The sequence below is a fragment of the Planococcus citri genome, chromosome 2, assembly GCF_950023065.1.
Source record: "Planococcus citri chromosome 2, ihPlaCitr1.1, whole genome shotgun sequence".
NCBI lineage: Eukaryota > Metazoa > Arthropoda > Insecta > Hemiptera > Pseudococcidae > Planococcus > Planococcus citri.
The window spans coordinates 47,100,989-47,114,314 of NC_088678.1; the positions used below are offsets into that span (position 1 = coordinate 47,100,989).

At 33.0% G+C, this 13,326-nt stretch overlaps 1 protein-coding gene across 4 annotated transcripts in view; it reads right to left on the reverse strand.

Annotated features, from left to right (window-relative positions):
* The window catches only part of gish (casein kinase I gish), an 88,769-nt gene that overhangs the window by 15,904 nt on the left and 59,539 nt on the right, over positions 1-13,326 (reverse strand). For all 4 annotated transcript variants that reach the window (XM_065350766.1, XM_065350767.1, XM_065350768.1 and 1 more), the window contains exons 3-5: positions 12,160-12,229; positions 6,336-6,484; positions 1,677-1,791 (exon numbers count right to left, since the gene is read on the reverse strand). In XM_065350766.1, coding sequence (XP_065206838.1) covers positions 1,677-1,791; positions 6,336-6,484; positions 12,160-12,229 — 334 coding nt within the window. The remainder of the gene's footprint in view (positions 1-1,676; positions 1,792-6,335; positions 6,485-12,159; positions 12,230-13,326) is intronic.

A 13,326-nucleotide genomic window follows, 5' to 3' on the forward strand; every position in this document is an offset into this window, starting at 1 on the left:
AGTTTTCCAAATTTCGAAATCAAAATTTAAAATTTTTTTATAATTTTTGCGAGACGTTCGATAAAATGTTTCAAAATTCACATTCCTCCTCCAACGCCAGATTTCCATCAAACATTGATTTGATTTAAATTCTGGCACAAAATTATATTAATTCATTAAATTTACAAATTTTTGAACAATAATTCTTCAACAGAGTATTTCTTTGTCAATTTTAGAAAATTATAAGAATTTTTAGGGAAATTTTGCTAAACTAAAATGCCAAAAAACAAATCAAAATTACGTTATTATCCAATTAATAACATCTTGTATATAACATTGGTAGATGATATGAATTTCAACCAAAAGAACTTGTTGCTGCTATTCTGACTTCTGCAGCTCGAAGCCCTTCAAGTTGACAAGACTTAAGTTGCCTTTTACTTGAAACCATCCAGCTGTTTTATCTAAAAATGCGAGAAAATGCATAATTCATGCGATTTTCACGTCCCCCCACTTGAAACTTTTTTTCTGCTCATCGACTTCGAAACCGTATAAAATACATAATTCCATTCAACAATCAGAAGCAAAACTACAAAAAAAATCAATCAGCTTAACATCTTGTTTCAAACTTTTTCCAATTTTTATTGATCGAAAAAATTTACACATCGAAAGTCCAATTTACTCAAAAGTCTTACAATTTACTCAATTTCACCCAGCTCGAAATTCAAAAGACCACTAACACCTTCAGGTAGGACGTACCCAAACCGACCAAAACCCTATTACAAGACGTAAAAAGGCGAAATATTACATCTGGCATTTACGTTTTATATTCGTCAAAAAGTACGGGAAAAAAAGAAAAAGGAAAAAAGGTACAGCACACCCTCTTAATTTTAAAGCTGTTAATCTTGAATACGGAAACTACAACGAAACGGCCGGCACATCAGCAAAAGAGCGAGCGTCAAGTTGAGGAGAATTTTCCTGCGTAAATGAAGATTGATCTTGACGTTTTTTAAACCGACTATTTTTCTCAACCGTTTACCACATTTTCGCGTAAATGACTCGTTTATCGCACTTAATTTACCAACTCGAAATTGTACAACGAATGGAGCGCGAACAGAAAAAAAAACCACCACGACAAATGGCGAGCAAAATTCAACGCCGAATTAAATTCTTTATGGCTTATAGGTTCAGGTATGAGTACAGTTGCATCGTGATCGACATTTTGTATGAGTTGAGAATTAGATACGTGAAATACGTATATAAAATGGGCTCGTCATCTTACAACAGTGTACCGTTGGCTGGTTTACGTAGGTACTCGTATATGTATGTACATTGTAGAGATAATAGTATACACTATATCTTTGGCGGAAAAATTGAAAAAAAAAGCTTTAATACCACGCGCACGAATACACACATGTGTCAGACGAAAGCGTAAACAAAACTAACACAGGCTCGACCTTAAACATAAAATCTGATTAAAAATCAATCGAAACAACGCGTTTATGTCAATCATCGAGTGAGGCAAAAAAAAACTCATTAATATAATAAAACTACTTTAAATCAATCGACCGAATCGGTTAAATATTCATAGCGGAGCTGTTAATTATCGCCGCTTCGAAGAAAAAAAAAGTGTTATTTACGAGTGAAAAAAACCAACAACAACAACGATAACAATAACTCATAATGCTTCGCTTAATTACCTATTATATGTATAACTTTATCTTTTTTCGTAGTCGTGCGGCCTATTAAAAAATTTTCTGGTTTCACGTCTCGATATATCAAATGACGCTCGTGCACGTATTCTATTCTATGAAGCTGTAAAAAAAAAAACAAAATTGAAAAAAATCAATAATTAATAAAAAGAAAAAAAATCGTGTACGTTATATCTAAGTAGGAAATTCTATAAAACTTATAATCTCGTATGGATTGAGAACAACCTTAGTCGATATTGTTTTTCGCGAAAATTATTCAAAAATTTCGGTTTTTTCTGGTTTTTACGAGCAAACGGCGGCAAACGCTCATAAATAGACTCGTATTTATATCGATAATTCGAGTCGATACAGGGTCGTCAGCCTTGGGAATTGTTTGTTCGCGCAAATAACGAAGAAATTTTTCAAATTTTCAATTTTTTCTGAAAAGTTGTAGCGGTGCAATGATGAAGTGCAGGGAAAGGGAGAGAATTCAGTCTGTTCTGCGAAAAATTGAGAAAAATGGCTACATAAAATTTGCTCAAGTCGACAGTTGAAAGGACAAATTTTGGATAGGAGGGGGTCCCAAAATACTCGCATCAGTCAGTCAGTCAGTCAGTCAATCAGGTACGTAAGTACACGATTTCGTTCATTTTACTTCTTACAAGAGCATGGAAATTGGGAACCCAAACGGTAGTAGCTCACAGAAAAATTTTTTGGTCATTATCGCCAATTTCAAAAAAATTAGAAAAATAGCCCACAACTCAAGAAAATTTTTCAATTTTTTCAAGTTGGCAATAATGACTAAAAAATTGGCATTACTGCGTTCCGAAATAATTAGCCTGTTTCACGAATGATATCTTTCAATATTTTGGCAAAATTAATGCGGAATATCGGCGAAGAAAAAATTTTCAAAATACGAATTTACCTGAAAATAAACGATTTGCAAATTTTCAACTGCTCAGTAGAACTCTAAAATGATCTTGGATTTTGACAGCAAGAGCATAGATCGACGCAGAATCTCAAATACATTCATTTGGGACTGGGCTATTCTTCCCAAAACAGGTTGGGTAGAGGTTAAACCGAAAAAACTACGATTTTTTCGAAAATGTTTCCTCTTTGGGGGCACGTTTCTCCTCATAGGGGCACCTCCGGAGCTAGAATTTTTTGTGGGTAACTTTCAATTCAAAATGAAAGTCTCTACTGAATCAATTTGGTCATAATTCGCCGACTTTTTTTTTCACGATCCACCCTAAATAAATATGCACAATATATTTAGGTTATTACTGGGGTGGGGTGTTTTTCAACTTTTTTTGATTTGATGGAGCCGAGAAATAAATTATGACCATGTGACCTAAACAAGACGTGGAAATCATTTCAAAATTTTCGAGTAAATATTTAACCCCCCCCCCCCCCCGCCGAGTTCAAATTTCGAAAACAATGGTTCAGATGATCTTTTATTGAGAATTCAAGGTTTATGAAATTTAATTTTTCTTGTGTCCTATAGTGATCATTTGACCATGATTTTTTTGCAAGACTCCATCGAATTTCAAAAACCAAAAAAAGAAAAACGACTCCTCCCCTAGCTTAATCACGTTTCAAAATCCACTTTCGATAGAAACCTTTTTCTCACCCATAAGATTCCATCATAGCTTTCTTGCATTCAATTCTAATACACAACCATATTTCAAATCGACTTAATATTCGAGTCTAAAAAGAGAGTAAAATCGAGAAAAATATCCATTACGAGGGCTACATATTTCAGAAATGTAATTTTCACCCAAATAAATTAGAATTTTATCGATTCAGTTATAGCTTATTTTCCATTTCAAATTCAGAAAAATTCAAAATTTTCAATCGCAACTGACCATTCTAACTATAGACTCAATTTTGACGTACAAAGAGAAATTTTAAATTATGCAAATCGAATGAGAAATCAATTCCCACGAGGCCTACAAACATAAAAATTTTGAAATTTCAACCATTTCGACTTCGCAACCCAGACAGAGAGGGATTCTAAATCAATCCCTTAATTATTTACGTCTGTTACACAGTCGATCAAAAAAACACCCATTTTAGAAGTTTCTACATTATCTCGAAAAAATTTATACAATTAGTTTGAAAATGAAAAAAAAATAACTCTATTTTTGTATGGATTTCTGGAAATTGGATTTTTTTAAAAATTCCGAGGTACTCGAGCTTACTGAGCTGGGAATTCTGCATCAATGATCATATCATTTGAATGAACAAACGTTTCTCATTTTCCTCCACAATACCGCACACTTTACATTATATTATATTATTTACCGAAACGCGATTATTTTTTCCGCGCTTCACACCATCAGCGTCAGTCATTTGCGATGCTCGTATTAAAAAAATATGCATCGGTACGTGGCGAATTGGACAGCTAACGTAAGGCGTAATATAGGCTAGAAAAATTCACCTGAACTAGAAAACTATACGACTGCGGTAATAAATCAACAGAAGCAGTCGAGTTTTCAACTAATATCGCACTCGTTTCGTAGATTTACAATTGTTTCCTTTTTTTTATTTTATGTATTTTATACCGAGAAACCATGAAGAAACGCCTATTTAAACGAGAATTTCCCAAAATAAAGGAGATCCATTATGGTCCTTTTGTCTACACTCGCGAAGCTATATATTTTACCAAGTTCGAGTCTCATTTTTCCAACATCTGATCATTTATTGAGATGTCACCTTATGGCCTCTTTACGTCTTCTTTTTTTTCTCAATTCTTCTCAATTTCACCTATTTATCTTCTAAGAAAATACATCATCGAGTAATTAATACCTACGCAGATATTTGGTTGAAAATTGGAGATTTCCATTAACGTCACGACATCCTACACTTCTACCATACGTCCTAATTGATCGCGAATACAGTAAGTGCCATAATTGTAATTTTGCATACGTACGTACGTAAGAACGTATTAAAATTAAGGTGATCTTATTCTTTTACTATTCGTTTTTTCACGTAAATAAGGAAAATGCGATTATTCCTGTCTATATAATACATTTTCTATTCAGGTTTTTTTCTCAATTTAAATTGGCTTTTTGTTCATCGCTAATGAATTATTCATCAAAATTTCTATTCGGTTGAAGTAATTAACATATTTATCATCGGGTTTATTATTAATTTTTATAATCGTAATAAAAATACATTAAAATAACTTTGGATTCGTCGCGAATGGAATTATCGAAATTGAAGTCGTTCGAAATTCGACGTTCTTCATTCATAAGTAGATTTAGCTGTAAAATAATTTATTAGAAGAAATTTTCCAATTTCTGGAAAAAAACTGTACCATGATATGAATTTTTCCGACATTTTCTATCGATGCTCTATTCAAAATTTTACTGTGAAACATGTACCTACTTCAAATCCAATGTTCAGTTATGAAAAATCACCACAAATTGATTTGAAAAATCGACACTATTTTGTAAAATTTCAAACGCTCTTATCTCTGGAAAAAAATTGCAGAGAATTCTGGTTTACTTTCTTTGTCATCGTTTGATGACCTCTGCATACATGCAAAATACGTATATAGAAATAGATGACCCATTTTGTAATTTTTGTTCCATTTGACATGGAATTTTCCAATGAAATTTTGCAAACTTTACAAAAAGTATCATGAAAAACTATAAAATTGACCCAAAAATTGATAAAATGTACGTAAAATTGAACAAATTACAGCAAAAATTGCTCAAAACCTCGTCAACATAGGTTATGGCTTTTTGTTGTAATATGTACCTTAAATCCATCAAGTGAAATTAAAAAATGACCCACTCTTAATGACTCATATTAAGGAGAATTTTGAGGGTAATTATTTATTTGGTAAATTGCCAACTGCACCATATTGAAGAATACACCCATTTTCAATGTCTATCTGCCTCTAGAATGCTATACATATTCTATTTAAGTAATTCGTACAGCATTCGATTCCCCTTTACTGCAATTAAATCGCATAATCCAGATTCCAGATTCTACAGTTCCGATTAATTTTTTTTCTTGAATGAATCCATTCTGTTCGTTTAATTAAAGCCGATTAATTTTTTCTAATTTCACGATTCTCATAAAAGAACTACGTCAACTCAATACCTCCTACGTCACTGTTTCTGTTTTCTTTCATCGAAATATTCGAAAACATTTTTCTTTTGTTTCCATCGGATAAATGGCTAAAAATATTCTCTAAAAATTGTCTTTCAATAAGGAACCATGGGCTGAAAATTTTAAAAGAGAATTATCGCATTTCCCCCAAAAATATCTAATGCATGATCGATTCTCGCAAGAGGAAAACTAACGCTAGACAATTTTCCACAAATTTAGACCTTTGACAAACAGCAGATTGTAATCGACGAATTGATTGTTTTCAGCGAATGCAATTCTCTGCATGAGAATTTTTTCAAACAATTTCACCACGTCCAATTCGCCGCCATCGATAACCGTACAATACACACGCACCCAACAATAAACGCCGACGTACATATCAAGTACGAATTTCGAAACGGAAACACGCACGATAATATCACAAAAAAAAATCGAAGAAACAATACACAATACTTTCGGTTGTTATAGAAAAAAAAAAATCACACAAACATATGACTATACGTAAACATTACATAACAAAGCTATAAATCTGCAGCTAAACCTTACCAGTTGTGTGGCGATCATTAATACAGTTTTTAATGAAAATCTTCTACCGCATAAATCGAATAAGTCTTCTAAACTGGGGCCCAACAGCTCCATTACCAAAGCGTTGTATTTTCCGCAGGGCCCGAAGTAGTACACATCCGGAATACCTTCTGCAAAGTTGAAAAAAAAAAAATTCAGGGTTAGAAACATCATTACGTAATACTACTATACGTATCAAGCTATACCAATTTAAATTGATGTACTCCAAGTGTGACTATACACGAGTCAAAAATAAATCATTCTCGTTTAAAAACCTTCCTGGTAGAGAATTTTTCACCACGACAGGCTGACAACTATAAAAAGATATAATATACGGGTTCGAGCAGTGAAGGTGTCCAGCATAGCATAGCGTGGCATGGCTTTATCCCTGCGATATAATACGCCAACTTTTGTCAAAAAATGAGAAAAAAAACTAACAGTGCGCTATCTTTTGTTATAAGCCTACCATGGCACAACTTTTCGGTCCGATGCTATAAAATTTTTACATTACCGGTATTTCATTAAGAAAATAAAATGAAAAAAATTAAAAGAAAGAAATAAAAAGAAAGAAATATTGTACAAAAACGTAGGTAATTCCCGAGATTAAAAAGTATTATAAAATTAAAGTATTTCTTTTCTTTTCTCTCACTTACTCTCTTCACTTTCATAATGATCCGATTACGAGATTAAAAGAGGAAAAAAAACTTGTAACATTAATTTTGCCATACAACGTTGTAGTATAGCACCACAACAACAGTCTGCCTACAGCCTACACATAAGCGACTTCGTTTTTAATTTAAATTTCCCTCCAAACTCCGCGTTCTCTGCCTTATTCTTATTTTTCCAATAACGATGGAAAAAAGAAATAAGCGCGTCGCAGATACGCTGTTATGCTTAAGAGGCAAACTCTTTCTCGGTAAAAATTTACAAGAGGTATTGTGTTTCAAACGAAATAATTAATCAGTGATAAGGAAGCTCGAAGAATAAAATTTCTTGAAAACAGCTTCTAGCCCTATACGGCAAACTGTAATTTTTGCTTATTTGCTTGTGTTATTGTTAGATCACACGTGAAAAGACCAAACCTTCAACGGAACCGAACCAGAAAAAAATTATTTTTTCACTCCGATCAAATTTTAGCTAAAATGTCAGTAGCAGTATGCTATGAAAATACTGATTTTTCGTACTTTTAATTATTTTCTCTATTTTCCTGCAGGGTATTCCACAGATTTTTTTTGGTAAAAATTCGCTACTTTTTTTTATTAACTTTTTAGTAAAATATTCATCCTACTAACCCCCCCCCCCCCCCACAAAAAAAAAATCAGAAAAAGTTGAATATTTGAAAAAGGAGCGTTTTAAAATAACAATTTTAAAAAAGTAACTTTTGCAAAGATGAACAAGTTTTGACATTTCTTTCAGAATATTTCACGTAGTCTAATGAAGTAGTGGGGAGGAAGGGCACAAAATACACAAAAATAATATGCAAGTACATACACTAAAATGTAGATTTTTACGGCTTCTGGTTTAGAATTGAACACTCAAAATGAGCACGCTATCTCAAGCCAGGGATGGAAGGTGATGAATTGAAAGAAGGCAAATTGCTGGCGGGGGGGGGGTAAAAAATCAAATATAGGTCATGATACTCGACTCTACACATATACTATCACAATACTCATTCACCCCTTTCAATACAGTGGAAAGTTTTTTTTTCGAATTTCTCGAAATCATTTTTTTGCAGTTACAAAATAGGTCACTTTGGAAACCAGCTCTTCAAATTTTTAAGCGAGTTTGAAAGCTTTGTATGTATTTTGCCTAATATTCAAAATTTTAAAAGCTCAAGTACTGGTAAGATTGCTTGAAATTTCAATAGATCACTGTCCCTTCAATTTTTAAGCTAGGCTTCAATCGAAAAAGGCCTTAAAGTTTTGCAAAAATAGCGTAATCGGTAAGTGACATTCAACTTAGCTGCAATATTCATTCAAAGAACGAAGTTATATACAGCAACCTTGAAAAATCAACACTAAATGATTCATAACTTAGCGCCTTCAACTTCTAAGACAGGCAAATCGATTTACACGTGTGTAGCTTGGATTGCTATGTTACCAGACAAATTATTCGACACCTCTAATGGAACATCCAATGCAACACACAGTATGTCTCAAAGATTCTGAAGGTCGATAGCAAAGTGACTCGAGCAGTGTCAGGCTTTTCCTAGAGAATGCTTTCAAAGCTAAACTTACTTACATAAAATATTTACCAAAAAAATCATGAAACGTGATTTTTTGAGAATTTGAAGGGAAAAGGAATGATCTACGAATAAAAATGTTAAGAGACAAAAATTGCTCAGCTTCTTATTCTTACGAGTAAAAAATGATTCAAAAAATGTTTTGCTGCAGCGATTTTTTTGAATTTTTAAAGCAAACCAGTCAAAAACTATGGAGGAAATGGTTCAACAAATGACTTGAAGTCTGTCTAAACTGCACTATTCCAAAACGAAATTTCAAACAATTTTCACACGATTTTTCAGAGAAAATTGTAATTTTGTAGAGATAGTTCAACAACTCAATTTTACTAGTACATAATTCAAGCAAAAAATGAGAAATCGTTCCTGTATTTTTATTTTTCATTTAGATATCATCCATTTTACACAAAAAAATTAAATATCGGAGAAAAATGCAGCTAAAAACAGTTCAAGTACATGAGAACAGTTCGCAATTCGACAAAAATTAATCTCTTTCCAGTTATATGCACAATTTATCCAAATGAGAGTAAAATGTCGTGAAAAATTATACGTTCGTTTTCCATTAGAAAAAACATTTTTTTTAATGCCACCGTGAGCCCGTAATACAAGTACCAGTGTTGCGAGTGAGCGAGCAAAACAGCCATATTTTTATGACGATGGATATTTCACGTGTTGCTGACGACCGACGCGACGGTGATGTACAGTCTCTCCTCATCTCCTCCTGTCCAAGTCGCTATAGCTTATACTCGTGCTTTTAACGTAAGTAAGTATTCATCACAGAATAATTGGATTAAGGGCAGCGTAGCAATTCTCACGTCCACTAAATTCGATCGGATTAAAACGATACGAAACGTCGAAAATTTCGTACAATGAGTGCATCTTTTTTACATACGAGTATACTGATTATTTGTAAGGCTTGAGGTAATGTATATGTTATTGAGCAATTCTCACGAAAAGCAAAGGCTTCACATTTCCGCGACCAAGGTTACAAACATTGGTAAACATGGTGAAGCGAACAAGTTGAAAAGCTACAGGGTAGGTACAGATTTTTTCAGTCTGTTTCATTTTTCCATCATACACGTACGGGAGGAGACAGAGATTCAAGATTTTTGGACACATTATAGGAAGGCTCAACACTCGTGCTACGCAGGCAAAAGGAGATGAAAGTTACTTTTTTTTCGGAAAATCAACCGACTAACCATTAGTCCATAAGGCAATATACTACAATAGTAGAGATACCACATCAAGCTATCGTTTTTAGCCGACAAAAATTGCCGCATTTCTTTCAAATTATCAAGGTACGTATGTTTTGGTCGCGTCACACACACACACATGTGAGTAAACCTAATGACGGCCGATGGATTTCAGCACACAGGTATAGATGTCTACTATAGGTATACCTACATACATGTACAGGTAAAGCGAATTATCCGCACGTACGAGACCCATTTAACCGACAAATGGATTATTACATATACCTCTCTCAGCTCACACTCGTATCGTGCGAACAAAAACCTCGGCTGCGGCGTTGTGGACGGATATTCTGTTTCACGTTTCCGATACTTATTATACCGAACCAGCGTCGGTATATTACTCGAACGTCTCTTTATTTCATACCGTGGAGTGGGTATCTCCATGTGCAAAGATACGTGGCTTTCACGTTCATGGTATTGTTACGCAATTCAAACAGTTATTCACACAAATACTCGTAAGTATCTGCAGTGAGTAGGTAGTGGAAGATGGAAGATGGAAGGTGTAAGGAATAGGAATTCCCCAACTTGCATATTATAAAAATCTTTATACATACTGAGTGCTGTTTCCTATTCCTGGTATCCACAAAGAATGAACCAAAAAAATTGGATTTTAAAAGAAAAGAGAGCACAGCTAAACATCAATAACAAGGTTTGTTCTTTGTGGCTCTTGTTATAAAATTGAAAAAACATCGTGATTTTTGGATTTGCTCCTCTAATTTATCATACTCGTACCTCAACTCTTGACCCCACTCTCTTGTCTCAGAGCCTTTGAGAGCCAAACCATGTCCGAAACAAATTCCATTTTATCCCCACCGCAAAAACTAACTCATGGAGAAATTATATATCTGTACATATCATCATAGAAAATTATTCAATGAAGGATGAAAATTCAACATATAACTACAATTGATAATATTTACTCAACGCGAATCTGCAAAAAGGCTTAGGTAATAGGTATATTATTGAAAAGTCAGGAAATAGGACATGATAAGTACCGGAAATCATATCCTTTTAGAAGGTTTTTAAAAAAAATCGAATTTTTAGCTGGAAGAAAACATGAAAAACTAACAAAAGCCAAACCTTTAAAAGGACATTTTTTCAAAAAATCGATCTTTGGAGGGGAGGGAGTGGTAAATATTGTTTTCAGATTAAAAACTTATTGGCACGAAAATTTTTCACTTTTCAGTGATTATTCTGAAAAACTTGAATTATAATAACATTTAAGGCCCAATTTTGCCATTAGCAAAAATAATAGGTAATATACTTTGGAGAATCCATTTTTTTTTTAAATACCTACCTCAAAATCTTGAAATCCACATAGAAAATAGTAAAAGTGCAAAAATACTTGAATTAAAATTCTTACAAAATTTCAGGATCAGAAATGTAGGTATTTTTCAATTTTTAGTGAATTTTCAAAATTCTTCCCGCAAAAATGCGAAAAAATCACAATTTTATCAAACTGACCAAAAAAATTGAAATTTGGTAGTCAACGTATAGTAGGTAGAGGTACACTATTTTTGAACCCTCGAATCGATTAGAAACGGTTTCGAACAATTTCGAACTGTTATGGAGCCTCCAGGAGATTTTTGAAAGTTGAAATTTTCGCAAAATTTTACCTAATGAAGTTGAAAGGCTAAAATTCTCTAATACACTAAAATTTCAACATGCTGGCTCGATTGAAGGAATCAAAAATAGGGCACCAAATTTCAGTTTCTTTCCAAATCAATTTTAATGAATTTTTTTTCATTTTTGGCCATTTCTACATTGATTTTTAAAAATTCACCAAAAATCGAATAGTGCACTTTAGTACATGAAATTTGGGCTTTGATGTATTTTTGCAAGCCTATGTAGCTTTGTAATTCGAAAATTTCTCTGCCAATGCCATGAAATACCATACCTCTCCTCTGTAAGAAACTCTAAAGAAACATTTTCAGCAGAATATTTAACTAACCAAAGAAACACTGTCATAATTTTGCTTTCTCCTGCGTTGAAATAAGAGATGAAGAGAACGGCATCAGTCATCAAGTACCATATTGATGAAAACTCTTCCCCCCCCCCCCCCAAGAAAAAAAATGAATAAATGAAATGTAAAATAAGAGCCTAAAAGACCAGTTGACAAAATAATTCTCAAGTTACACGAGACTTTTCTTTCAATTTCTGTTGAGATAGACATCCACTAATTTCAATTTTAAAACGCATCTAGTTTTTTCGTTTGCATGAGCAAATGTTTTTTTTTGTTTTTGCATTTTTTCTGTTCTATTTCATCTTTTTTTTAGATGGCTAAAAGAAGAAAAAGGTCGTAGAAGTTACTTACCATGAGATCCAAGAAGCTTATAAAATCGATATTCTAAATGTAACTGCGGTGCCTTTGACTTGATTGGTTCCTGCAAAAAAATAAATAAATACATAAATAAATGAATAAAAAATGAAGAACTAAATGAATACGATACAATATTTAACAAATTAAATCTCGACAATAAATTAGATAACAAGAATGTTCGAAATATGTAGTTTAATATCATAAATGTCTTTTCATAACTTGCCCCATTTCATGACCTAGGTCAATATTTTGTTCAAATAAATTGTTGGTTTTCCAACTAACAATATTATGTAGTATGTGTACCTAATACGTACGCTAAACATGACAATGTATATAATTTTAAATTATATACCGTTGCAAACGTGACAACAGGAGAAGAACATGAACCATGATTATGATTGGTTGCCTGTTTTGAACATTGAAAAAGTTATGTTTGATTCATCGATTATGAAAAATTCAACGAACATCAATAAAATTATTAAGACAAACTTCATATCTTCAAAATTGAAGGGGCAAACATTATTTAAAAACTCATTCATTTTCAATCTTTTTCAAAAACATAAATTCTGCATTTGTTCTTTAAATGCCATAAAGTTACTCAAATACATTATTTTTCATTCTACCATTATGAAAATTTAAGCACTAGAATTCCTAGAAAATACATTTTTGAGAATATAAATTTGCATCGGTCAAGTTTTGAGAACCTCGAGAACAACTTTTTACCTTGTTTTCGATTGAATTTGGTTGTTTTGATCACTAAATAGCAAACATTCAAAATCAAGTGATTGTGTATCGTAAATACGTCCTTTTTTCAACATTTGAAGAGGTCTAGTATTTGGCTACACGTCTGCGAGTTGGCAGAGGTACATACGAGTACTTGAAATTTTCTTCGATTTATACTTATCATCGCGTGACATACCAGAAAGTATTGTTGTCTAGGGTCTAGGACAACAACTGACAAGGGAGGAAATGAATTTGTTATGTTTGCTGAGTGCAGTCAGCCAAGCATACCGAGCAATAATCGATACTGATAAAATGATGATATTAAACCAAATTGTTTTCATCACACATTATCTAAGTATCATGCGGCCGATAAATTGAATTTAAAAAAATTAGATAATACCTCCTAACAAATATGTATTATCGTCAATTTGCTACCAG